The sequence below is a fragment of the Marmota flaviventris genome, chromosome 5, assembly GCF_047511675.1.
Source record: "Marmota flaviventris isolate mMarFla1 chromosome 5, mMarFla1.hap1, whole genome shotgun sequence".
Classification (NCBI taxonomy): domain Eukaryota; kingdom Metazoa; phylum Chordata; class Mammalia; order Rodentia; family Sciuridae; genus Marmota; species Marmota flaviventris.
The window spans coordinates 123,008,748-123,035,828 of NC_092502.1; the positions used below are offsets into that span (position 1 = coordinate 123,008,748).

General features: G+C 35.5%; 1 protein-coding gene across 3 annotated transcripts in view; it reads left to right on the forward strand.

Annotated features, from left to right (window-relative positions):
• The window catches only part of Slc38a9 (solute carrier family 38 member 9), a 112,701-nt gene that overhangs the window by 22,091 nt on the left and 63,529 nt on the right, over positions 1-27,081 (forward strand). For 2 of the 3 annotated variants that reach the window (XM_027938090.3, XM_071612602.1), the window contains exon 2: positions 4,863-5,005. In XM_027938090.3, coding sequence (XP_027793891.1) covers positions 4,893-5,005 — 113 coding nt within the window. In that variant the 5' untranslated portion in view covers positions 4,863-4,892. Of the gene's footprint in view, positions 1-4,862; positions 5,006-27,081 lie in introns of those variants that run through there. The other variant, XM_071612603.1, reaches the window with a different exon arrangement.

The window sequence follows — 27,081 nt, forward strand, 5'->3', positions numbered from 1 at the left end:
TTTTTATTCTTTCCTTTACTGAGTTACCTCCCAATGTTAGTTTTGGGTGCTGTTTTTCAATTCCTCTTCTTGTAGTGTTTTGCTCAAAATGCCTTGCAGTGCTGGTTTTCTGGCTGCGAATTCTTTTAACTTTTGTTTATCGTGAAATATTTTAATTTCATTGTCAAATCTGAAGCTTAATTTTGCTGGATACAGTATTCTTGGTTGGAATCATTTATTTTTCAGCGTTTGAAATACGTTGTTCCAGGATCTTCTTGCTTTCAACGTCTGTGATGAAAAATCAGCCGTTAACCTAATTGGTTTACCCCTGAATGTAATCTGCCTTCTTTGTCTCGTAGCTTTTAATATTCTCTCCTTGTTCTGTATGTTGGATATCTTCATAATTATGTGTCTTAGAGTTGGTCTATTACGGTTTTGTATGTTTGGTTCCTGTAGGCTTCCAGGATTTGGCAATCCATTCCATCTTTCATATCTGGGAAGTTTTCTAGGATTATTTCATTCAATAGATTGTTCATTCCTTTGGTTTGAACCTCTATACCTTCTTCTATCCTGATGACTCTCAAGTTTGGTTTTTTTATAACATCCCATATCTCTTGGATAGATTGCTGGTAATTTCTTAGCATCCTTTCTGTGTTGAGTATATTCTTTTCAAGTTGATACACTTTGTCTTCATTATCTGATGTTCTGACTTCTATTTGATCTAGTCTATTTGTAATATTCTCGTTTGAGTTTTTAATTTGGTTTATGGTTTCCTGCATTTCTAGGATTACTGTTTGATTTTTTTTTTTAAATCTCTATCTCCTGGTATAGCTCGTTCTTTGCCATTTGAATTTGCCTATTTAATTCGTTTTCAAAGTATACTTTCATTGTTTGGACTTGCTGTCTAATGTCTTCTCTAAGATTCCGTTCCATCTGAGTTAGGTGTGCCTTGAGTTCTTTCTCTGTCCATTTTTCTGAAGCCTCTAGGTTCTCCTGTGAATTTAAGTTGTCCTGCATTGTTTGTAATCTTTTTTTCCCTTGTTTTTTCATAGTGCTCGCGTTGCTTTCCAACTCTGTTTGACTGCTGTGTTTCTGTTTTCTTCTTTAAATTTGTTTTGGTTTTTATAGTTCCAATATTTCTCCTTTGTGTTGAGAGACAATGTTTAGAGATGTTCGATTTAATTGTGATTTAAGGTAAATTCATTAGTTTAATTAGAGGCCTACAGATTTTGATGGCATGTATAGAATTGAGGTTTGAACTTAGGATTTTATGTTGAGGTCGGGCGCTTTGATGGTATGGAGGTTAGTATATGTTAGCTTCTTTGGGGGGTTGCTCAAATGCAGGCGGATATTAACAAGAGAATAGACAGGAGTACTTGGGGGTAGTTAAGGGCTTAGGCGGACTATGGACCAATTCGTAGTATTCATCTATTTGCATTTAGTAAGTTGTACGTAATCTGGGTGATCATGCTTAAGAGGAAAGATGGGGAAAAGGTAAGGAAGCAAACCAAGAAAGAGAGAGGGAGAGAGGAAAGAAAGAGAAAAGAATAGAAAAGGAAAGGAAATGATAATAAAAAAAATAATAAAATGCAGTAAAATAAAAATTACATTTAAAAAAATAATAGTATAATTGTAGAAAAGGAAAGAAAAAAATATTAAAACTAAAAAAGAAAAAATTAAAAGAAAAAAGGGACACTGTTAGGCTTCTATTTTCTTTGCTTCCAGTAGGTGGTGCTGTGTCTTCCGGGCCAAGATTTTGCCCTCCGGCTGTAGGAAACAATCCGTGTGAGACCGCTCCCTCCTCCCCCAACTGGTGTCTCTCAAAACCTGTTAGCTTAGGTTTATTCCTGGTTTCTAGTCCCCAGGCTTCTCCTGTCAGCCAGGCCTTTCCCAGTGTGATACCTCTCGGCAGTTCAAACTACACTCTGTGCCTGCAGTTTCCTGGACATGGAGCACGGCTTTTGGGAACCGGAACCTTATTGTTTTGATTCCTTCCGCTAGCCCCTCCTCCTAGAGCTGGCGAAACAGGTTTCATTTTCACCGCTGCTGGGAGGGAGGAGTTGGGGGTCAGGAGCCTTTACCTTTCCTCCACGCCTCTACTCACGCTCACTCTGTTAATCACGCCCCCGGAAAGCCGGGGAGAGATTTTATGTGATTTCCCCGCTGTATGGGAGATGAGCTAAATGTCACAGACCTGTTCTATCGCTGAATGAGCTGTGATCAGTCGAAAACTGGCGATGGTGACGTCAGCTCTCCAAGATGGTGGCCGCTGGCTTCCTCGGTAGTCTGACTGGTGTGGAGGACAGAACTGGACCGCTTCCTTCCCCCGTCTCAAACCCAGAATTCAGCACTGAGCACAGTGAGGGCACAGCCGGCAGGAGCCCGCTGAATCAGCAGCGCCGTTTCTCTGCGTTGCTAGCTCGTCATTTCTATGGACGCCGTTTCCTGGCTCGCGCCGCAGTCTCTAGCAGCGGGGTGAGCCGCTGAATAAGCAGCTTGAATGTCCGGGCGGACAAATCACTCGCGGTTGAGCCCCAGTAACCGATCCTCGGGCGATGGAAATCCTTCCTCTAGGTTTCGGTGCACCCCAATTTTGCTGGAAATTCCTAACAAGATAGCTTTTGGCCGTTCTAACTCGTCATTCACCCGCGTAGTGACGCGGTACACGGGGGTGATGCACTCCATTCCTATTTACTTTGATCTATAATTTTAATTCTTTTTTTCTGACCCTATAAATAGTTTATTATTTCTCTCAGATTCATTAAACTGCTTGAATCTGCTGATTGGTTTCTTATGAATTCTGGAAAGTTCTCATCCATTATCTCTTCAAGTATTACCTTTTATCATCTTTTTTCTTTTTGATTCTCCAATAATGTGTTTGTTAGACCTAATCATTCTCTCTTTCATATACATTAACTTCCAAATTTTTGGCCTTTTTTTCTCTGTCCCATTCTAGAGAACTTCTTCTTTTTTTCTTTTTTTCCTACAGAGTTTCTTGTGACTTATCTTCCAATTCATTAATTTTCTCTTCCAACTTTTAAACCTAACCATTGAGGGTTAAATTTTGACTATTTTTTCAAAATAAGGTAAGACACTTTTGGAATATTATTGTGTAGGCTCTCTCTCATCCAGCGAAGAGGTCCACAGAACAGTGTAGAGAAGAGTGTGGCTGCAGAGTTGCTAATCAAGACCTCCAGAGACTGAGTAAGAAGCAGGTTTGATTTTATTGCTCAGTTATCATGTATATATACTCAGGCGGTAGCTAGGCAGATTATAGGCAGCCACCAATACACTTTCTTGCTAACTGTCCTTGCAATGACCAATCAAGGAGTAGGCTGTGTAGCAAGCGCAGGGACTGCAACACATGGCCTCACACCCAGGGCTGTACCTATGGGTAAGCAGTCTGCTGCTCCCGCGCCTAGCATGAGGTGAGTGGCCTGCCATTCAGACGCCCTTAAGGTATGCCATGTATGCAGTACTGCATGCCCTTGTCCCCACAAATTTCTACTTTTTCTTTTCTTTATTTAAACATAGAAAACATAAATATTTTATAATCTTGTTCTGATAATTCTATAATTAAAGTCCTTGTGGATCTATTTCTGCTGTTGTTTCTTCAAGTTCTCATTGATAGCACTTTATTTCCTACATAATTTGGGGAGGGACGACTACCAGGGATTGAACTCAGGGACACTCAACCACTGAGCCACATCCTCAGCCCTATTTTGTATTTTATTTAAAGGCATGGTCTCACTGAGTTGCTTAGTGCCTCACTTTTGCTGAGGCTGGCTTTGAACTCCCGAGACAGGAGGCTGTTTCAGCCTACCCAACCACTGGGATTACAGGCATATGCCACTGCGCCCAGCACTAGGTTATTTTTGACTGTGTATTATTCATTATCCTGAAAAGATTGTTAACAGGATTTCTTTAAGGCCTACAATGAAGGTGTATCCTTACAGGAAAGATTTACATTGGTTTCTGTCAGTTACCTAAAAGTGCTACCAAGTAGGTTAACTTTAAATTGTATTCACAGCTTTAAGTGTACCTTGATACTTTGCAAATTGGCATGAGCAGTAGCATATGGTAACAAATTGTTATAATAGCTCCCCCTCCACAAATACTTGCATACACTCATTGTTAAGAAACTTGGCAAGTCCATTGTGAAAAAGTAAATTACTTTTTTGGTAACTCCAACTCTAATAAGCTCTTATTATAAACATTCCTTACTTGGAATGAAACCTAGGCTAGTAAAGCTCTACTATAATCATTCCTTACTTTAAATGAAATATGAACTTGTCTTCTGTTTCTCTAATACTTCTTAAGGCTTTGTAAACATCAACTCAAATTATCTTGGTATAGTAAATACTCCTAGGGCAGCAACAATTTTCTTGAGTCATTTACACCTCTAGGTTCCTTAACTCACCAACAAATGATCTGATTTTCCTATTGTTAGTGCTTTCAAAAATTACAGAAAAAAAAATTCTTTTTTTTTTAATTTATAGTGAGTCTAAATAATCTAATCTGTTTTATTCTTGGAAATGGAGTATCCTACTTACTTTTTTTTTTTAATTGAGCTGTGAAGTAAGAAGTAACTACATTTCAGTCTCTGATAAATATTTCAGGCATATAATTCATTACAATATCTTTAGCAGCGAAGTGCAATAACTGAAGGCCTATAGTTCCAGCTGCTCTGGAGACTGAGACAGGAGGATCCTAAATTTGAGGCCAGCCTGGGCAATTTTGCAAGACCTCATTTCAAAAAAGAAAAAGAAAAAAAGATAGCAAATTCCTCTACTTTTCCATTTCTTCTCTATTCAAATGTATTACTTATGAAAGTAAAATATTTTTGAAATTAAACTAAACTGCTATCTTTCCTGTTTATGTAGGGCTTCCCTAGTGCTTAGAATCTGAGAAAAATGGCAAATATGGATAATGATTCTAGACATCTTCTCAACTCTGAAGTAAATCATGAAATAAATCCTGGACCTATGAATATCCAGTTTGAGTCATCAGATCTAAGATCTAAAAGGTAAGAGTTTAAAATAATTACTTCATATTAGAGTTTTTAATGACTAAAATATAACAAATTATAATCAAGTGTATATGAATTTGATTATAAGATACCTAATTTCTTATAGGATTTGTATGTATGTTTTCTGGGAGTGTGACTATTATCTCCTCATACATAAATAAAAATAAAAATAATTTATTTTTAATTTTTTTATTTTTTTGACTTAACTCAACATTTCTGTTGGGGAAAAGAAGGATTGGAGTAAGTTTTACAAAGTAAGATGTATATCCCAGGTGCTAGAGATAGAACAGTAAAAGTAATGGAAGCAGTCTTTACCTTCACTGAACTAAAATGTCAGCAGATAGTTTAAGATAATTTGAGTTTAAATTTTATTTCAGTTTATATCTGGAAAACCCAGAAGAATCTTCTTTTTTTAATATTTATTTTTTAGTTGTAGTTGGACACAATATCTTAATTATTTATTTATTTTTTTATGTGGTGCTGAAGATCAAACCCAGGGCCTCGCCTGTGCTAGGTGAGCACTCTACCACTGAGCCACAACCCCAGAAGTATCTTCTAAAATATATATATATGTATATATTAATATATATTATATATTAAGAGAATTCAATAAAGTAGTTGCTTACAAAATAGGCAAAAATGAATAAACTAATGAGAAAATGTAATGGAAGAAAAGAGAAAATACATTGAAATAATCTTAACAAGAATGTGCAAAATTATGAGAGGAACTTTAAAATGATGCTCCTGAGGGATGTAAGATAATATTGAGTGTATTTCATGAAATTCGAGATACTACTGATTATAAATTGCATTTTAAAAAATATAACACGAAGAAAACTGCTGCCAGTAGCTCTGATGCAATAATCTTTTAGGACTTAAAATTTTGTTTTGTATTTATGGAAAGAACTCTTAGACATAGTTGGTATTTTATCTCATGCAGTTATAAAAACAAAAATACAAAGTGTATCTGTTAAGATATTACTTACACATCACATTTAGAATCTGATTCTTCTGAATCACTTTTTGACTTGGAATCATCAAAATTGGTGTTTTCTTCCCCCCTCACAGAATTGCTCTTTATGCCATGAAGAGCCTTGATTATGTCATATTTCTTTATTTTCTTCCAAATTACTTAGGACACTGGTTTTGCATTTTCCTAATCTTACCAGAAGATGTCACAAGAGGTTTTCTAACAACATGATTCACGTTTCTTCCTCCAATGGTCCTTAAATGGTTTGATGACTGAAATGACAAGGGATGGCATTTATCTGTCATGCCATCAGGAATAGTTACTGTCACGTAGTCTGCTGACTAACTAATTAAAAATTGTTTTAGATTATGAGATACATCCTTATTTATAAATGTGTATATTAGAATTAGTAAAATATGACATGATGAAAAGACAGATTCTACTCTCAGTGTAAAGGCTCTAAAATAAAGATGCCATGCTGTTTACATTTTAATCCATAAATTCAATGTGATTCCTCTTCCCAAATGCCAGCAGCCATTTCCAAAGTTTATATGGATCAGAAATTTCTCTTCTAAGCACTAATTCATAGTATCAGATGACACATGTATAAGGTAGTTTAGTGTAGTCTTTTTTATAGTAGCAGAGATTGAAAGTATCCAAAATGTCTTTTCTTACAGGACTCGATAAATTATGGCATATTCATACAATGGAATACTTTTATCCTATTAGGAGGTGGTTTTATTACATATCAAAAAGGAATAAGACTTCAACTTTTTAAGTGAAAAAGGTACAGTGCAGAGCAATATGTATAGTATGCCACCATTTGAGTAAAAATAAATTAATACATTACATATAATACAACATATATAAATAAAATCTGAGGAAATAAGTAGAAAACTAAGAGTGATGCCACCTTAGAGAGAAATCAAATCTTGAGGTAGGGTCTTATAGCAGATACTGTAGGTTGATACCCAGGAATTATTCATGCCCCCTTCTCTTCCCTGTCAACAGAATCCTAATTTGGTTAAGAGCTGCAGTAATTACCAATATAGGAGATGGAGAACTGGTTTAAGCTAATCTTGATAATTTTGTTTCCGTTTTCTAGTACTCAGTTTTTCAGTCTTGCATCTAGAGGTGGCAATGTGAAATTTATCTCAGGAGAAAATTATCATTGCCATTCATAGTGGCCATCAAAAAAGATAATGAGGCCTGGTGCGGTGGCAGATGCCTGCAATCCCAGCAGCTTGGGAGGTGGAGGCAAGAGGATCCCGAGTTCAAAGCCAGCCTCAGCAATTTAGCGAGGCGCTAAGCCACTCGGTGAAATCACCCTGTCTCTAATAAAATACAAAATAGGGCTAGGGATGTGGCTCAGTGGTTGAGTGCCCCTGAGTTCAATCCCTGGTACCAAAAAAAAAGATAATGAAATTAATCTTGTGATTTGCACTTCTGTGTTCTAACATCAGGGAATATAAACATTAATGTATGCTGACTGAGTGCTTAGGGTCTTCTTTAAACCTCTAAATTCTATGATAAATAATTGACTACTGTGACAATAGGACATAGGTCATTAATGTACATTCTATTACAATAAGTTGTCAAGAGTTCAAACAGTTCTCTGAAAATTTGGTTAACAGGGTAGATTAGATGGAAATATATTTTCTATAATGAAATTGAGGCCCCACCTCAATTTTCTATAAAGAAACTTGTCAAAATGAGAAGGCATCAACTATTTATGAACATGGCATAACTACCTAGGTAAGCATGTTTGTTTTATTTTGTTTTTGTAGTGCTGGGAATTGAATCCAGGGCCTTGAACATGCTAAGCAAGTAGATGAGCTACATTCCCTAACCCTAGGTAAACATGTTTTAAGGAAGGTAGATACACACAGGAACTTAATAATCCTGAGTGCTAATTTGCTTGTGAAATAATTTGCTTACAAAAACATAAACTATTTGATGAGAAAAAGAAATGTGAGTACCATAAAAAATGTTTCTGTTAAAATATGGATTACTTTACTTTTGGAAATATAAATAAAACCAGACACATTGAGGGGAAAGTATTTTTCATTAGAAGACCTAGTTTAAACAACTATTTATAAAACTTAAGTCATTTTAGAGTCATCTTACTACATGGGTATATATGAGTACCACCTGTGTAATATAACTTGATGTTTCTTAAAAATCTATTTACTTTTTAAAATTAGGATTAATCTAGTTTATCACATATTTGTGAACTGATGGATCAGAAGGTTGTATATACCTTTTTCTAGTATGCATTGCAGCAAATACCAGCTAGCTAACATAACATTCATCCTTGTGCTCTCTAAAATCATCTTTCATATTCCCATTCTTCGGAAACTTTCTTGCTTGTCAAAGTACAGAAAACATTTGATACTTGTAGATTACTTAGCCTCACTGTAGCATGTGGTTTTCTATCTCTTCCACTAGGTGGCAATCAAAATTTTATATCTTCAACTATAAAGAATTTTAACAACTGCTATGGACTACTGGATCTGCTTCTCATTTTGGTGAAACTGGGGTCTGACCTTAAGTGGAAGAAGGAGCTTGTCCTTCTAGAGGAATTACATAATCATTTGGATCACTTGGGGAATGTTTTCACACTATGAAGGTTCACTTCTTACTCAGCATGGTTCCCTTCCTTCTTCAAATTTTTTACCTGGTTTGAGGTGGGATGAGTTATATGGTTGGAGATAGAAAGGAAGGTTTAAAAGTATCCCATGTGAATTTGATATATTTCACTGGCAATTACCAGTCTAAGAAATTATTTTCCTACTTTTCTCAGACCACTGGTAACCAAAGATAGAACTGGTATTCAGGATTGCTTCATTTTCTACTGCTGCTCTGGGACCATGCCCTGGGGCAGTTGACCATTCCAGCCAGCCTACAAACAAATTGTGAAATGGTTAATTGGGTTTTGAGTTTTAGTCTTTTTAGTCTTCCTGTTTACTCTTTCCCCACTTTTCTCTGGGCCTAGAACTTTGCATTTTCTTTTCTGTATGCCCAATATTACCCAAGGCAGGTGTTTATTCAGGCGTAACCCTCTAGGAGTGCTTTGTATACCATACTTGTCTTCTGCCCCTTGTTCACCAGAGCTTATCTGCCCTGTTTTTCTAGGACTCTGTTGTCAGTTTAATGTTAGAATGCAAAACAATCTGATGTGTCAGAGACTTAGTCTATTACCTTCCTATGGCTATTTGCATTCTAAAATAGAGAGTCCTGGATATATAAAATCCTAACCTAAAGAAGGTTCAAGATTTTTCTAATTGGTAACATTTCAAGTGCTTTGATAAACCATTTTGAGGTAAAGGAGATATTTCAAATAGATAGCATTCCTCATGCCCTTCAAACATACAAGGTATGCTATGAGTTTTTTGTTTTTTTTTAATATCAACTAGTCTATGCATTTGTAAACTGTTCTCTGTTTCACCTGCCATGAATACCAGCACTGTAGAGCAGCCTGAATTGACTCCTTTTGGTATTTGTAGCCCTAAAAAAAAAAAAAAAAAAAAAAACAAACCAACAAACAAACAAACAAAAAAAAAACAAAGAAGATAAGACAAAGGAGGTTTATTAAGGCAAAGTGAGGAGTTCATTAGTAATAGGTAAAGGTAGAATCTGATTGGAAGCGACTCATTTCCCATGTTATCCAAATGATTATGTCATTCCTCTAGAAGGACAAGCTCCTTCCTCCATTTAAGGTCAGACCCCAGGCTTATTGATTTTATAGTTGGTAATTATATAGATAAACAACAAAGGATGGAAACGTTTGGGCTGGGAGTATGGTGTAGCTCAGTGTTAGAATGTGTGCTTAGTGTGCTCTCAGTCCTGAGTTCCATCCCCAGCACCAAAAAAAAAAAAAAAAAAAAGAAAGAAAAGAAAAGTTGGGTTTTTTTTTTTTTCTTTTTCTTTTTTGGAGGTCTGATCTTATTTGTTTATTATTCTTAAAAATTCTAATTTTTGACTGGTCTCAAACTTAAAAGTAGAAACCCTCAAGATAGCCTGCGTCTCTTGGCAATGTGTTCCTATTCTTTTCTTTAGCTTCTTTCATTCTTTTGGCCAAAGTTAGCATATTTTTCAGACTTCTCTTTATCTTTTTTAATATGCTGTTTCTTTAGAGTAATGTGCCAGTGATTGTGTTACAGGACACATGGGGTGACAACATCCTGAATCTTCAGTGCTTTGGTCCTGAGTTTCTTACCTTCCTTGTTTAAGGGTTTTTTTAAGTTTGCAATTCTACCAGCTCTTCAGGTCCTAGACCCAAAAGACAAGGCACATGTTGCACTATTGTTTTTTCCCAAAAGAATTCTCTTTTTGCTGAATGCCTAAATAGGACAATCTTGGCCTTGTTGTTAGAGATGCCTTAAATCTAAATATGACTTTGTTAGATTAGGATTTTTTTTTTGGTACCAGGGATTGAGCCCAGGAGCACTTAACTACTGAGCTACATCCTCAGAACTTTTTATTTTTTATTTTGAGACAGGGTCTTGCTATGTTGCTTAGGCCCTTGCTAAATTGTTGAGGCTGGCTTTGAACTTGCAATCCTCCTACCTCAGCTTTTCAAGTCACAGGGATTGCAGGCGTGCACCACCACACCTGGCTTAGGATATTATTTTTTATTACACTGGCATCTTCTTGTTCTCTCAAATTCTCTGTTCTTATAATGTTTTTCCTTTTGCCTCTCGTTCCAGATATCTTTGTTTACTTCACTGTCCTCTCATATATCCATATCTGCTTCCCTGAGTTGCATCTCTCTTTCCTAGATATGTCGGTTGTGATTTACTTTTTGTTTACTTGCCTAGAAGTTAGTCATATTTTATCTTCTTCTCTCTCCCCTTCATTAATGTTATTTGGAGAAACCTGAAGAAAGGAGAGAGACTATTTGGGTTTGACTAGTGCTCATTAGAGCCAAGTCAAAAGTATGTTTTCTAGGTGGAAAGGGAATGAAGGGTTGGTTTTGTTCTTTCCTTTTATACTCAATATTATTTCTAAGTGTGTGTGTGTGTGTGTGTGTGTGTGTGTATCAAATGGATTTTACTATTATAGTACTATATATATATATATATATATATATATATATATATATATATTTTAAATTTTTTTAGTTTTATTTGGACACAATACCTTGATTTTATTTACTTTTATGTGGTGCTGAGGATCGAACCCAGCTCCTTGCACATGCTAGGTGAGCACTCTACCGCTGAGCCTCAGCCCCAGCCCATTACTATTTTAGTACTATAAATGCAATGAAGCCAATTTTAAGATATAATAAATGATTTGAGACTTCTTTTAACCAACACTTAAAAGCAAATATCAAATATTAAATTAATGAAGTCACCTGAAATAGAAGAATCTTGTTTAAGCCCACTGGCTATCTATAGCCCAATGATAAAGAATTGATGTTATGAAAATCACATATTTAAGCTGGACACGGTGGCACATGCCTGTAATCACAGTGGCTCAGGATGCTGAGGCAGGATGATCATGAGTTCAAAGCCAGCCTCAGCAAAATCAAGGCGCTAAGCAACTTGTGAGACCTTGTCTCTAAATAAAATACAGAGTTGGGCTGGAGATGTGGTTTGGTGGTTGAGTGCTCCTGAGTTCAATCCCTGGTACTCAAAAAAAAAGAAAAAAAAATCACAGATTATATATCTTAGGCTTTCCTGTTCTTATACTGTTTTTTATTTATTTATTTATTTATTTATTTTTTAGTTCTAGATGGACACAGTATCTTTATTTATTTGTATTTATGTGGTGCTGAGGATCGAGCCCAGAGCCTCACACATGTGAGGCAAATGCTCTACCACTGAGCTACAACCCCAGCCCCCTGTTCTTATACTCTTATTCTGAAATTGTACCCCAAAGTCTATTATTTGTATTACCTCTTATATTAATATTTTCTCTTACAATCTATTCTTTATACTCTTATCATAAGATATGGTTTCTAAGGTCGTATTAGAAAACAAGTGAATGCCTTCACAATTCAAGTTAGGAAGTATATTTTCTGTGAAATAACAAGAGAATTGTTGCTAACTTATGAAAAGGCCTGATTTGCTAGGAATATGGCACAGTGGTGAGTTCTTGCCTATTATGTCTGAGGAACTGGGTTTGATCCCCAGCACCATAACACACACACACACACACACACAAAGCCTGTTTATTTGTTAAGAACATCATATTACCTCTTTTTTTTTTTTGCTTTAGTGGTGTGCAATTTATCTTGTGTTATCACTACTTCTATTAAATACTGCTCACTCACTACAAATAGAATCAGGTATTGAACTTCTACATATGTTTATGTGTAGCTATGCTGCGGCATCTACATATTAAAATATTTATTATTTTATTTCTCTTTTATCATTAGAGAACTATTTTTATTTTAATACCTATGCGCGTATATATATATATATATATATATATATATATATATATATATCATATGTATATGTATTATTTCTATCACTTTTATTAAGGCTGACACATGGGATATAAAGAATAATTATTTAAAGCCAGACACCATGGCAAATACATGTAATACTACCAACTCTAGAGGCTGAGACAGGAAGATTTTTAAGTTAGAGGATAACCTCAGCTTGTAGCAAGACCTTGCTCAAAATATAAAGGATTGAGGATATAGCTCAGTGGTAAAGCACCCCTGGATTCAATCCCCAGTACCAAAAAAGAAAAATAGAATAATTACTTGGGGGATTGGGGGGTAGGGTTGTAGCTCAGTGGTACAGTGCCTGCCTAACATGTGTGAGGCACTGGGTTCGATTCTCAGCATTACATATAAATAAATAAAATAAAGGTCCATCATCAACTAAAAAAATTTTTTTTAAAAAAGGGCTTTGTCCTTGTGTATTGCTGGTGGGATTGAAATCTGATGCAGCCATTTTTTTTTTTTTTTTTTTAAGTTTTCTCTCTCTCTCTCTCTTTTTTTTAGTTGTTAATGGACTTTTATTTTATTTATATAGTGCTGAGAATCAAACCAACCAAGTGTCTCATACATGCTAGGCAAGCGCTCTACCACTGAGCTACAGCCTCAGCCCCTGATGTAGCCATTTTTTAAAAACAATTTTATGATTCCTCAAATTGTTAAATATAGAGTTTACCACATGACTCAACATTTCTACTCTTAGGTATCTAACCAAGAGAATTAAAGCTATTGAGACAGAAAGCAGATTAATGGTGGCCAGGGGTTGGGGACAGAGGAAAATGGGGTTTGGGGTTTCTTTGAGAGTGATGAGAATGTTCTAAAGTTGATTGTGGTGATGGTTGCAAACTCTGTGAATGACAGATTAAGAAATTTAGATCAACCACAAATTGCTGAGAATAAAATAGTTGTTAAGAAAAAAAAAATTTTAATGTTCTTGAAGACATGGGAGAACTAATAAAAGAATGAAAGAATACTGTAGTCTAGAGCAGGACAAAGAGGGAAACCCGGAAAGGGAAGCCTAGCATTTCTTCAAGAATGTCTGCCAATTACAGTCTTTAAGCTGAGAGGCTTAAAACAGAACAAAGCTTTTGAAAGCCTTAAAGAGATAGAGGGAAAAAAAAATGGAATCTATGGCCCATTGTGGTATATATGTATATTAAGAAGTATAATGCCAAAAAAAAGATAATACATGTATAATGGCATAATTTAGCGTGAACATACTTTATACACAGAGTTATGAAAAATTGTGCTGTAAATGGGTGATAATAAGTGTAATGCATTCCACTATTGGTCATGTATGTAAAAGAAAAAGAATAAGTCCCATGTAAACTGGATTAAAAGCCCAAATGGTTACAATCTAGAAATATTGAGTGAATTCAAAATGGCCTTGGATTGCGAGTATAGCTCAGTGGTAGAGTGCTAGCTTAGCATGTGTGAGGCCCTGGATGCAGTCTCAGCACTGCAGAAAAGGAAGAGAGAGAGAAAGAGAATGGATTTCTTCCAGGGACTAAAGCCCAATATTAACTCATCTAAATTCTTAAAAAGTGGATTAAGGTAATCTAGGATTGTTTCTGTCTCAAAGGGCTACTAAAGCAAATGTGAATTAATTTTCTCTAAAGAAAATATTCTAGGATTAAATTATTTATACAGTTTTCCATATACAAAATCAGAAATGTAATTGAAAATAGCCAGGCATAAGAGGAGACAAGACATCATGATTGGAAATTAAAAAAGACTCACATAAGTGATCCAGATAATGGAGTTAACAGAAAAGACTTAAACACCCTCAATTTGTTCAGGAAACAAGATTGAGAATTTTGGTATTTGTTCAGGGAAACAAGATTGAGAATTTTGGTGATGACTACAAATATAAAAACCATAATTGTGGAAAATATTAAGGAAAAAAAATCTAATGGATGATTTTATTTTCTTCAATAACTTACATGTTGTCTGCAGTATAGGCAATTTACTAGTTTTCTAAGGAGAACAAAGTTATTAAAAAGTTGAAAATTTCTATAATTTAAGATACCATATATAAGATAAATAACTCATTTGCTTAAAACTAGTTAAATTGCCTAATGCTTCTGTAGGATGATTTTAAAAAAAAAAAAAGTTTTTTTTTTTTTTTTTTTTTTTCCAGTTGGGGAAGCATTTAGGGGGAGGATTATAAAATTCATTTCCAGAAAAAAACCTAGAAGCATGAAAAAATATAATCTCATCACATAGAAGCAAATGTTAAAACCTTCCTCCTAAACTAGACATAGTGACTCACTCCTGTAATCCCAGCTATTTGCGAAGCTGAGGCAGGAGTATCACAAGTTCAAGGCCAGTCTGGACAACTTAGCAAGACCTGTCTCAAAATTTAAAAAACAAGACTGGGGATGTAGTTCAGTGGTAGATCGCCCCCTGGGTTCAATCCCCAATACCCAAAACAACAAAACAAAAAACCCCACAAATACCTTGCTCCTTGCCTTCTGTTTTTAGATGAGGTCACTTAGTATAGAAAATATAATGTGTTACTTGTCAGTTTAATTTATATTACATGGGGGTGTTTTATTTCTACAAGTTATTACCTAGTTATTACAAGTTATTACCTAGATGTCTGTCTTCCTGCCTCCTTTTCTTTCCTCCTGTTTCCCCCACTTCCCTTTCTTCCTCTTTTCATTCCTTCCTTTTGTGATCAAAGATTCTTTTTTTTTTAAAGAGAGAGAGAGAGAATTTTTTAATATTTATTTTTTAGTTTTCGGCAGACACAACATCTTTGTTGGTATGTGGTGCTAAGGATCGAACCAGGGCCGCACGCATGCCAGGCGAGCGCTCTATCGCTTGAGCCACATCCCCAGCCCGAGCAAATGTTCTTTAAGCTCCTACTATGTACCAGACACTTGGCTCAAACACAATTCCTCCCTTTAGCAAAAAAGAAAGCACTTTGATGAAAGGTTAAAGATATTTGGGGGGAAGATAGCTGTGTATATATGTATCTATCTATCTAGATTTCCTCAGAACTCATTTTTCAGGGGGAAAAAAATCTTTTTTTTTTTTTTTTTTTTGGTACCATGGCTTGAACCCAGGGGATCTTAACCACTGAGCTACATCCCCAGCTTTTCTATATAAACGTGTGTATGTGTGTGTGTGTGTGTGTGTGTGTGTGTGTGTGTATGTATATATATATATATTATACACTTTTTATTTTTTTTAAATTTAGAGACAGAGTCTTGCTAAGATGCTTAGGATCTCCCTAAGTTACTTAGGCTGGCTTTCAACTTGAGAGCCTCCCAAGACTATTGGATTATAGGCATGTGCTACCACACCTGGCCTATTTTTTAAAAACATACTATTTTAGGGGTTGGGGTTGTGGCTTAGCTGTAGAGTGCTCACCTAGCATGTGTGAGGTATAGGGTTTAATTCTCAGCACCACATATAAATAAAAAAATTAATTAAATAAAGGTCCATCAACAACTAAAAGTAAAAATACTATTTTAATGGGCTGGGGTTGTGACTCCATGGTAGAGCACTTATCTGGCACATGTGAGACACTAGGTTCCATCCTCAGCACCACACAAAAATAAATAAATAAAATAAAGGTATCATGTCCATCTACAACTAAAAAAATTTTTTAAATATATACATACTATTTTAGGAAAAATACTAATTGTTCTCATCATTTTGAGCCAGCATTACTGAAAACCTTGTATTATCATAATCTTGTGAGTGTTCTACAGGTTCTGGCTGAGTTCAATCTGAAGTGAACCAGGGCCATTTGTTATACTTGTTCTTGGGGATGGGGTTGGAGTCTGATGCTGTGCAGGTGCTGCCTTGCATAAGAACATTTGTTGTGTGTGTTGTTTTGGCTGAGGTTGTTCTTTTGTTAGGCTTTTGTTTTATTTTGGATATGCAAGAGGCAGATTTTGCAAGGGATTAACTGGATGAGGTCTAGGAACATCTAGTCATAAACATTTCTAAAGGAAAAAACCTACTCAGCTGTTCCCTGACATAGATCTGGTAAGAAGAGCATGAAGGAAGACTTTTCTCCAGCTCATAAGTCCCTAAGACCTTTAGTGGTCTAGGACAAGGACTAACAAATTTTCTCAATAAAGGACTAGATAGTAAATATATTAGGCTTTGTGGACATATGGACGTAACTTTGCCATTGTGGGATGAAATCTGCCACAGACAGTACATAATTGCCTGGGCCTGGCTGGGTTTCATTAAAACTTTATTTATGAAAATAGGCCATGAGTCCATATTGGTCCCAATGGGCTATAGTCTCCTGATCTGCTAGGAGGAACTGCAGGGGCTCAAGCATAAACAACCATAGGGTCTGATATTGCTGTGACCCCTAGGAATACCTCTTGACTTGTTTCTGGAAGAAGTTAAAAAAGTAAGATCCACTCACCTCAATTTCACTTCATGTCACAATTGCTTCTAATAAAATCATTCTGATCAGAATAGATCTACAAACAACAAAACAATATATCAATCCTTAGCCTTTTTGTAAACTTCATGCTCTAGAAGCAAACCTAGAATCTTTTGGCAAGGTAATTCAAAGATTTTAATTGCCATAAACCCTAGAGATAGGCTAAGAAAAATAGATAAGAGGAAACTGCTAGGTTTTAAAGAATAGCAAAAAGTTTTGCAGTCAGATTTGTCCTAAAGAATCATCAAAGCTGGGTACACATTGGTAATCTCAACCATTCAGGAGGCTGAGGCAGGAGGGTCACAAGTTCAATGCCAGCCTGGGCAACTTAACGAGACCCTGTTTCATAAAAAAAGGAAAGGGAAGAAAAGGACTGCAGACATAGCGTAAAGGTATGACCTTGTCCAGCATATGTAGACCCTGGGTTCTATCCCTACAATGAAAAGAAAAAAAAAAAAAAACACTAAAATGTCAAAAAGGAATTGTCGTAAGAATTTTTCTGTATTAAGAATTCTTTTTAGCCAGTTGTGGTGACACGTTCCTGTAATCCCAGTGACTGGGGAGGCTGAGACAGAAGATCAAAAATTTGAGGCCAACTTCAGCAACTTAGTGAGGCCCTAAGCAATTTAGTGAGAACCTGTCTCAAAATTAAAGAAATAAGGGCTAGGGATGTGGCTCAGTGGTTAAGTGCCTCTGGGTTTAATCCCTAGTACCAAAATAAATAAATAAATAATAAAACCAGTTGAATGTGTGGCTCAGTGGTAAAGCACCCCAGTTTAAAAAAAAAAAAAAAAAAAAAAAACCTTTCTAAACATCATCTTAAATAAACTTGTATTCTTTACATGTAAATCATTTTACCAATATAGTTTTTGTTTTGAGGGGTTTTGGGTGGTGGTGATGGTGGTAATGGGTTTTTTTGTTTGTTTGCTTGCTTGTTTGTTTTGCAATACTGGGATTGAACCCAGGGGTGCTCTACCACCGAGATGCCTCCCCACTCCTTTTAAAAAGTTTTTGAGACAGCTTCTTGCTAAATTGCCCAGGCTGGCTTCAAACTTGGAATCCTCCTACTTCAGCCTCCTAAGTCACTGGGATTACACATGGGTACCACTATGCCTCACTTAACACTATGTTTGAATATTAAGCCATTTCCAATTTTAATTAGTTTAAATGCTGTGATTAGTAGTTTCTACATAATTTTAATACCACATTTTGATCTCAATTCTTAAAGGATAATAAACACTATTAAGGTTCTTGATACATAGAGCCAAATTGCCTTCTAGAAAGAGTGTACCAGTTTATACTCCTACCAGCCACTTGTAAAAATTCCTATTTCAATATATACCCTTTCCTAGCACTGTTTGTTTTCTTTGTTTCCTAAAATATTTCTTGTATTTTGCTTACAAAATTTTTCAGTTATGTAAAAGTTAGTTGATAGGAGCCAGTTGGCAGGGCAGGATTCACCTTGGACTCTTGCCTTAACTGGTATGTAATTTTTTCTGGGTCTGGTCTCCTCAATAACATGCCATGCAGCTAGCAGTGGGTTCTGGTCGGCCTTCTATAATATTTGCTATCTGAGTTGAAAATACATGCATCAGCTGTGCACAGTGGCACCCACCTGTAATCCCAGCAGCTCTGAAGACTGAGGCAGGAGGATCTCGAGTTCAAAGCCAGTCTCAGCAATGGCGAGGCACTAAATAACTCAGTGAGACTATGTATCTAAATAAAATACAAAATAGGGCTGGGGATATGGCTCAGTGGTCAAGTGCCCCTGGGTTAAATCTCCAGTACCCCACTCCCCCCAAAAAAAGAAAATACATGCATCATCACCTGGATGGCCAGGTTAAGTTGACTATTTGTTTTTAGTGTCTTCTGTAAAGCAGAAGTTCTCTTAGTCCATCTACCTTTTTTGAGAGCCATGATGAAGGCTTGGCATATAGAATCCATTTCTTAAGGGTCTAAGTCTGTTTTGTGCTGCTATAGAAGAACACCTGAGACTGAGTAATTTATAAAGAACAGAAATCTATTTTCTCACAGTTCTAGAGGCTGAGAAGTTTGAAATCAAGGCACCAGCTTTTGGTTTGTTGGAGGGGCCTCTTGCTGCATTTTTCAGAAAAGCTGAAGAGCAAACTAATCAAATGCTGTGTGAAGCTTCTGTTAAAAAGGCCTTGATATTAATGAGGGAGGTGCCCTCATGGCCTCTTTACCTCTTACAGGCCCTACCTCTTACTATCACATTGGCAAACCTGAATTTTGAAGGAGACACATTCAAACTATAGCATTTTATGAGACAAGTATGAGTTGCCACGCCCCGCCCCCATCTGTTTAGAGAGTATATGTAGGTTTCTTTTTGTTTGTGTATTTTCAATTTCTAGATAATTGAGATGACAGAAGCAGGCTGGACATGGTGGCACTTACTTAGGAGTCCCAGCTACTTGAGAATTGCTTGAGCCCAGGAGTTGAGGACAGTTTAGGCAACATAGCAAGACCCTGTGTCCAAATGAAATAAAATAAAAAATAACATAATAAGACAAAAGCCATTTTAGTACTTATCTGAACAATCAGATATGTTTATTAAACATTTCTTTCTCTACATATAATATTTATTGAATTTTTTACCTTTTCATTATCTTTCTGGTTTCTAAGGGAAGGAAATTTTAGTTGAAATGCTAGTCTGTCGTTTTTCTTATTCCTTACTTTTCTTTTTTCCCATGGGGAATAGTTATGAAACTGGACATTTTATCTTTTTCAGAAATTCTTCTGGTAGATTGTGTAAGAGGGAGGGTAACAATTGGCATGGCATTGCTGGCTGAATCCCTTTGTTAGGATTAAAGCAAGTTCTTCATTTCAGGATATTGTTAATACTACTCTTATTAATTATTATACTTAAGTAAATTGAGACAATTTATGATTTATTTTGGCATTCTCATAAAGTGGATAAAGAAGCAGCTGCTTGGAGAACTGTGCCCTCTTGGGAAATTTCCCACATTCCTAATCTTTTGTGGAGTGTCACTCATCATGTCCTCTTTGGAACTGCTCTTTCTGAACTGAAGATGAAATGGAATGACTGTGTTACTCTTTATATTAACTTAGAGAAAAACTGAAGAATTGTTTGTTGGTATTTACTTGCAAGTACATCTAGCATCTTAACTTGATTGAAATGTTCCTAGTATTTATACAATTCTCTAATCCTTATCCAGTGTTGATACTAAAAAAGAAAACAGAAAAACTGAAACTTTGCATTTCTTTTACTGATCCTTTTGTTGGCCGTAAAAGAAAAGATTATTTGTCTTTAGCACAATAGAATTAAAACAATAATTAATAGAAATTTTAAGAAAGAAAATTTGAAAGCATGAATTGCATTGAAAAGAATTTCAAAACTCATTCTTAAAGGAATTTTCAGGTCAGGTTCTTCGTGTTTTTGAAGATGTTTACTTGCAGCTAAATAACAGCATAAAATTCTAAAATAGGGAACTCATAACCTTCAACCCAGGTGTTTATCAAATTTAATTTTTTCTCATATTTTTCATCATACACTCTTCTCAGTTAAAAAAACAATAACAGTCTAAAAAATGGGACTGCATATGTATGTATGCATATTCATTTGCAAATTATGTACATATATTTATTTGTATGTTTCCTATTAAAAACACATAATGATGAAAGTTTCAATAAATATTTACTACCGGTGCAGTAAAATTTCTGTTTTCACTTTATAATACCAATAATAATTCAGTATGCTTTCTTTTTTTCAATTTTATATTTTGTCATGCAGTAATTCAGACCAATTTGAAGTTTACTTCCGTTTCATCCAACAATTATATGGAAAATTTTGTTGAAATTTTCCTAGTCAATTTTTTTTTGAGGAGGGAATACCGGGTATTGAACCCAGGGACACTCAATCCCTGAGCCACATCCCCAGCCCTGTTTTGTATTTTTTTAGAGAGTTGCTTAGCACCTCAAGATTGCTGAGACTGGCTTTGAACTCATGATCCTCCTGCCTCAGCCTCCGAGCCGCTGGGATTACAGGCTTGCGCCACCACACACGACCTAATAGCATGTGGTAATTGCAGTCTGGTTATCTATGTTCCGATATACCATTCTATTTCTAAAGCTGAAATTACTAGTGTTTTTGTTGATTCAATACTGTTAATTTGTAAACAACCATTAGTTTTTTTCACCTTTCTTGGCTGTCTTTCCAGTCCCCCAGCCTCTTCTCCTCTTTTCCATTTCTCTGCCTTTCCCTTCATTCTTGACACCTCCTTACTCTATTTTATTGCCCAGTTCCAGCAACAATGTCCCTGGTAGACACACACGCACACACACACACACACACACACACACACAAATACACACAAATTGATTTAGAGGGAATCCTCAAAAGGTAGCAGATCTCTCTGCTGGAGAAATGAGAGAGGATTAATGGACAGAATCACCCTTTCCAAATTAACTGGTAGAGAAATCAAAGCTGCTACGACTCGGCGCATTCTCGACAGAGTGGAAGAACTGCCTCACTGGTCTGAAAGCTCCACAGGAGGAGCGCTAAACACTTCGGGAAGGTCCTAAAGCCTTTCTGTGTCCATTCCTTCATGGTGTCAGTTTGGAAGTCACACTGGGCAGAAAAATACAAAAGTGAAAGAAGCATTGGCTACATCTTGAAAATATATTAGAATAAAAACTGTTTAGTGTTTGTTTTTATATATTGTTTTATTTGATGCTTTACAATGTTTGTAAGTCTCCATATTTGAAATATATTGAATATTTACTTCACTGATTTTAAAACATTTTATACTTCAGAACACTTTTGTGAGTGCATGTGTGTATATGGTACTAGGGGTTGAACCTAAGTTACTTTACCACTGAGCTGTATCCCCTGCCTTTTTTTCTTTTTTGTAGTTGTAGATAGATAGCATGTTTTATTTTGTTTATTTTTATGTGGTGCTAAGGATGGAACCCAGTGCCTCATACCTGCTAGGCAAGTGCTCTGTCACCAGCCCCAGCCCATTTTTAATATTTTATGTTGATAGAGAATCTTGCTAAATTCCAGAAGCTAGCCTTGAACTTTTGATCCTCCTGCCTCACCTGCTGGAATTGCAAGTATACACCACTACACCTGAACTGAACACTTAATTAAAATATTTGTATTAATACATACATTCATTAAATGAACACCAAGATACTAGTAGTTCCATTTGCTTTAGTACTTTATTCGTTTGATTTCTTTGTTATGTTTGATAAAAGATTCAAAGGCCATTTAAATTCTTCATTTGAAAGTTTTTTAGTTTAGAAAATTTTGAATCCATGCATACTCATATTGTGGATGTAAGTTTTTATTAGTGACAGACATCATTTCCAGCAATAATTTCATGTAACAATGGAAATATTTTCAAACATCTATTATCAAAATGTTCTGTGTATAACGTGAGTTTTTTTTAAAAAGGAACTACTTTCTCAATTACTATTAAAATATCATTTTTACTTTGAGGAGAGAAGGATTAAGAATGTGGGGTTATTTGGTTTGGGTTTGTTTTGTTTATAATATCTGCCATGTACTTATTAGCATACTGTTGGTAGCCACATGTCATTATAAAAGAGATCAGCCAATTTAGAGCAATTTTCTTTTTATAAAAGAAAAATATACAACTCATATTTGTTTGAAAGTAATTTAAGGTACTTTGACACGAAATACCAATGAATTTCTGGACAGAACAAAAGATATTTTGGTCTCTTTTAATCCCCTTACTATTTTTTAAAGGAATGTGTTCATTTAGTATCTATTTTTAAAGATTTTGTATCATTTGATATATATGCAAAAATTCATTATATATGTGGAATTTAAGAAATTACAAAGCCAATACCATCTAAACCAACACCAAGTTCAAGAAATAACAGCACCCCAGAAGTTCCCCATGGGATCTTCCCCAAAGAAATCTCTTTCTCCATAAAGGTTACCTCTATCTTGATTTGTATGATCATTTCCTTATTATTATAATAGTTTTATTATCTGTATATTCCTAAATATGAATTTAGTTGGCCTGGTTTTGCACCTTATATAGATGGGATCGTACTCAGTGTGTTCTTTTCTGATTTTTGTTCAACATTGTAATCTTTGGGCAAGTTATATGTAATCAATTCTTTCATTTCTATTTGTTATTTTTGGGTATCTGTAGTTATTTATACATTTTACTGTTGTTGGATGTTTGAGGTGTTTCCTGTATGGATAAAATGGCTTGGGGATATCACAACTAGACTGATTTTCCTACAGGTCAAGTCTTCTCATTTGTGCTGCATTTGATCCTTTGATTACTTCTCCCATCATTTCTCCCCCAAATTTTTATTTAAAAAAATTTTAAACTTATATAAAAGTTGTATTATCCCCATAATTTTTATTGACTTATTTTCTGACTATAAAAGTAATACAAGTTTTGATGATTATATGTTACCAGAAGGGGAACCTAAGTGAGGGGCATAAGGGAACTCACAACTCTGTTTATTCTTTTTCTAGCTTCTGTGTGTCAATCTAAAGTTATTTCAAAATAATTAATTTTTCTTAGAGTAATACAGGTTTATCCTTTACACATTCATCAGATTTTATTGAGCTTCTATGATATGCCAGGTACTGTATAAGGCCCTGGGAATATGGGACTGACCAAATTGACAAAAAGCTGTGCTCTTGGAGGGTATATTACAGCAGAGGCAACTAAAAATGAATAATTAGGCATATATTATGTTAGATAGTATAGATGCTAAGGAGAAAGTGTAAAGCAGAGCTGGTAGACAGGAAATAGCAAGGGTAGAGAAGAGGTGTTGAAATTTCAGATATGATGATTAAGGTAGTCAAATGCCTCATTGAGAAAGGGGCAGTTGAGGAGTGAGCTGAATGAAGTAAAGAAGTAAGCTGTGCAAATATATAGATGAAAGGTCTTCAAAGCCTTTGATTTTTACCTAAGATTAATAACGAAGGTCCTAAAGGAGGTATATGCTTATAGTATTTCAGGAAGGATGAAGAGGCTGGTAGGGTAGACAGTGAAGTCCAAGAGAATGGGGTAAGGGAGGCTTGGCGGAGCAGTTTGATTTATGAATCAGGCATTCAGGCTGGAAATACAGTTCAATTATCATTATCATATACATGGATTTAGAGTTATATGAGTACATGAATCCACCAAGAGAGTGAGAATAGAGAAAAATGTCTATGGTCTGAACTATGGGATACTATGACATTTAAAGTTTGTGGATTTGGAAAGTAATCAGCAAAGAAAACTGAGGAGTCTTCCATTTAGGATTAAGTCCTTTGTTGACATCTGAAATCCTTTATATGCTGGACCAGGTTTACCATCTCTCTCACCACTTACTTCCCTGCAGCTTACAGTGTTGATTATTTATTTATTTATTTTTATTTGTTCTTTTTAGATACATGTGACAGTAGAATATATTTTGACATATTATACATATATGAAGTATATCTTATTCTAATTAGGATTCTAGTCTTGTGGATATACACAATGTTGAGATTCACTGTAGTGTACTCACATGTACATAGGAATTCATTCCCTTGTCTTACCTATTCCTATCCCCCCTCCCTTCCCTTCATTCCCTTTTGTCTAATTCAATAAACTACTATTCTCCCTGCCCCCTTGTTTTGCATTAGCATCCACATATCAGAGAGACATTTAGTTTTGGGGGATTGGCTTATTTCATTTAGCATGATAATTTCCAGATCCTTTCATTTACTGGCAAGTGTCATAGTCATTCTTCTTTATGGCTGAGTAATATCCCACTGAGAATATGTACCCCATTTTCTTTATCCATTCATCTGTTGAAGGGCACCTAGATTGATTCCATCGCTTAGCTATTGTGAATTGAGCTGCTACAAACATTGATGTGGCTACATCACTGTAGCATGCTGTTTTTAAAGCCTTCAAACTTATGCAGAGGAGTGGTATAACGGAGTCAAATTGTGGTTCTATTCTTAGTTTTTTGAGGAATCTCCATACCACTTTCCCAGAATTGTTGCACTAATTTGCAGACCCACCAGCAATGTATGAGTGAACCCCTTTCCCTCACATCTTTGCCAACATTTATGGTTACCTATATTCTTGATAATTGCCATTCTGACTGGAGTAAGAAAAAAAATCTCAATGTAGTTTTAATTTGCATTTCTCTAATTGCTAGAGAAGTTGAACTTTTTTTCATATTTGTTGACCATAGAACAGGTTGTTGACAGAGAATGTTAATAGATATCAGAGGAAGTGAGAAACATCAACAAGCCAGAGATTACCAGTATTTTTCTAGTAACAATAAGGAATGGCTAGGTATAATAACTTTCTTAACTTCTTTTCTGTCAACTTTGTGAAAAGCTGCCCAGCAGATATTAAATACAAGCAGGTAGAAGCAAGTACAGTTGGTTCATTATTTTGAATGTTTATTTGCATGAGATTTTTTGGAACACCTGATTCCCTTTTTGTTTTTTAACAAATTACCCCAACCTGTCAGGGATGTGAATAAATGGACAGTTTTAAGTCAAGGTTGTCATGTTGGATATTAACCTTCTTAAGAATCATGGAATTGTTATTAAACTTCAGAGAAGCATAACTGGTTGGAAGAAGGGTGGAGACAGATTTAAAAGCCAAAAATTTTTAAGGAATTTAAGGAGTGGAACTTAGGAAAGGTGTTAGTAGAAATAAGGTTTCTCTGTTTATAAATGTTATTTTAAATGAACACATGGAATTTGAGTCACATTTTGAAATATTTTATAAATTTTGCTTAATATTAAAGACATTTTTTCCTGTGGCATGACCATAAATATTTACAAGGTGAGACAGATATAACTTCTTTATTTTCAGTGTGGCAGAGCAGAGCTACATAAAATGGGAAGTAACATTGATAGGAAGCAATCATGTGAAACTGTATTCAAAAGAGAAAAGCTCCAGTTTCAAAAGTCTCATTCTGAATATTTCCCTCTATGTAGTATTGTTTAATTTTTAGAATGTTTTAATATCCAACTAAAATTCAAAAATATATTTTCACTCTCTCAAATGAAGCTTTAAGCATATGTTTTTTATAATTCAGTTAAATTATGCTGAGTTGTATATTTTTAAAGAGAATTTGTATTCTCAAATATTTGTTTGAACAGGCACTCAGCATCTTGATGAAAACAGTTGGAAAAGAAAAATTTTCAGTCATTCTGCTCTCATAGTACCCATGCCAACTGAACTGGTACAGTTAACACTTCTGTAAGAGGCCAGGAGCCAAGAAGTTTAGCACTTCCTAAACTGCTTTTCAGCAGGCCTTCAAACCCACATAGTGATTGATGTTAATATCATTACATTTTCAGAGTAAAAAGCTATAAGTAGAACATATGCATCTCTTTCTATCAATATTGTACTTATTAACTTTTTAGAAATCCATGGTTAGTTTCAGTCTCTGAATATTAGCATTCTTGGGGCACTGTTCTTGCAAATACGAAGAGAATGTCTCATCCCACAGATTGTCACGCCAGGTATGATAAAACCCTTTTCCAGATAGCATTTTTTTGGGGGGGAGGGGTACCAGAGATTGAACTCAGGGGCACTCAACCACTGAGCCATATCCCCAGCCCTGTTTTGTATTTTATTTAGAGACAGGGTGTCACTGAATTCCTTAGCACCTCACCATTGCTGAGGCTGGCTTTGAACTCGTGATTCTCCTCTCTCAGCCTCTTGAGCCGCTGGGATTACAGACGTGTACCACTGTGCTTGGCCAGATAGCAATATTTAATATTGCTTTTTAGTACTACTGAATGTCATAGTAGAGAGATAAATTCTATAGCACATCATAATGCTTAGGGAAGATTGGTAGTTATGTTAGGCTACCAAATGTATAAGTAGGGATTGTTTATTCAGCCTGTGAACCATTTCTGAACCATATCTTTTCATTATATTCCCTTAAAATTTATTGATTCCACTTAATGCACTCAGCAGTAATATACTTGGTGTGTGTGTGTGTGTGTGTGTGTGTACACACACACACACACATATATATATATATAAAATCTCCATACCCACATATTTGCTCTATCAAGTACTCTACATACATATTTGTTGAATTGACCTAGATAGTACCCATAATATTTAGATGCTGTGGTGGAGAGTAAATAATAAAAGATTTCAAGATTCTTTATGCTAATATCTCCAGAAATGATTATACATATTTTTTCTAATTTTTGTACCGGGAATTGGACTTAGGGGCACTTAACC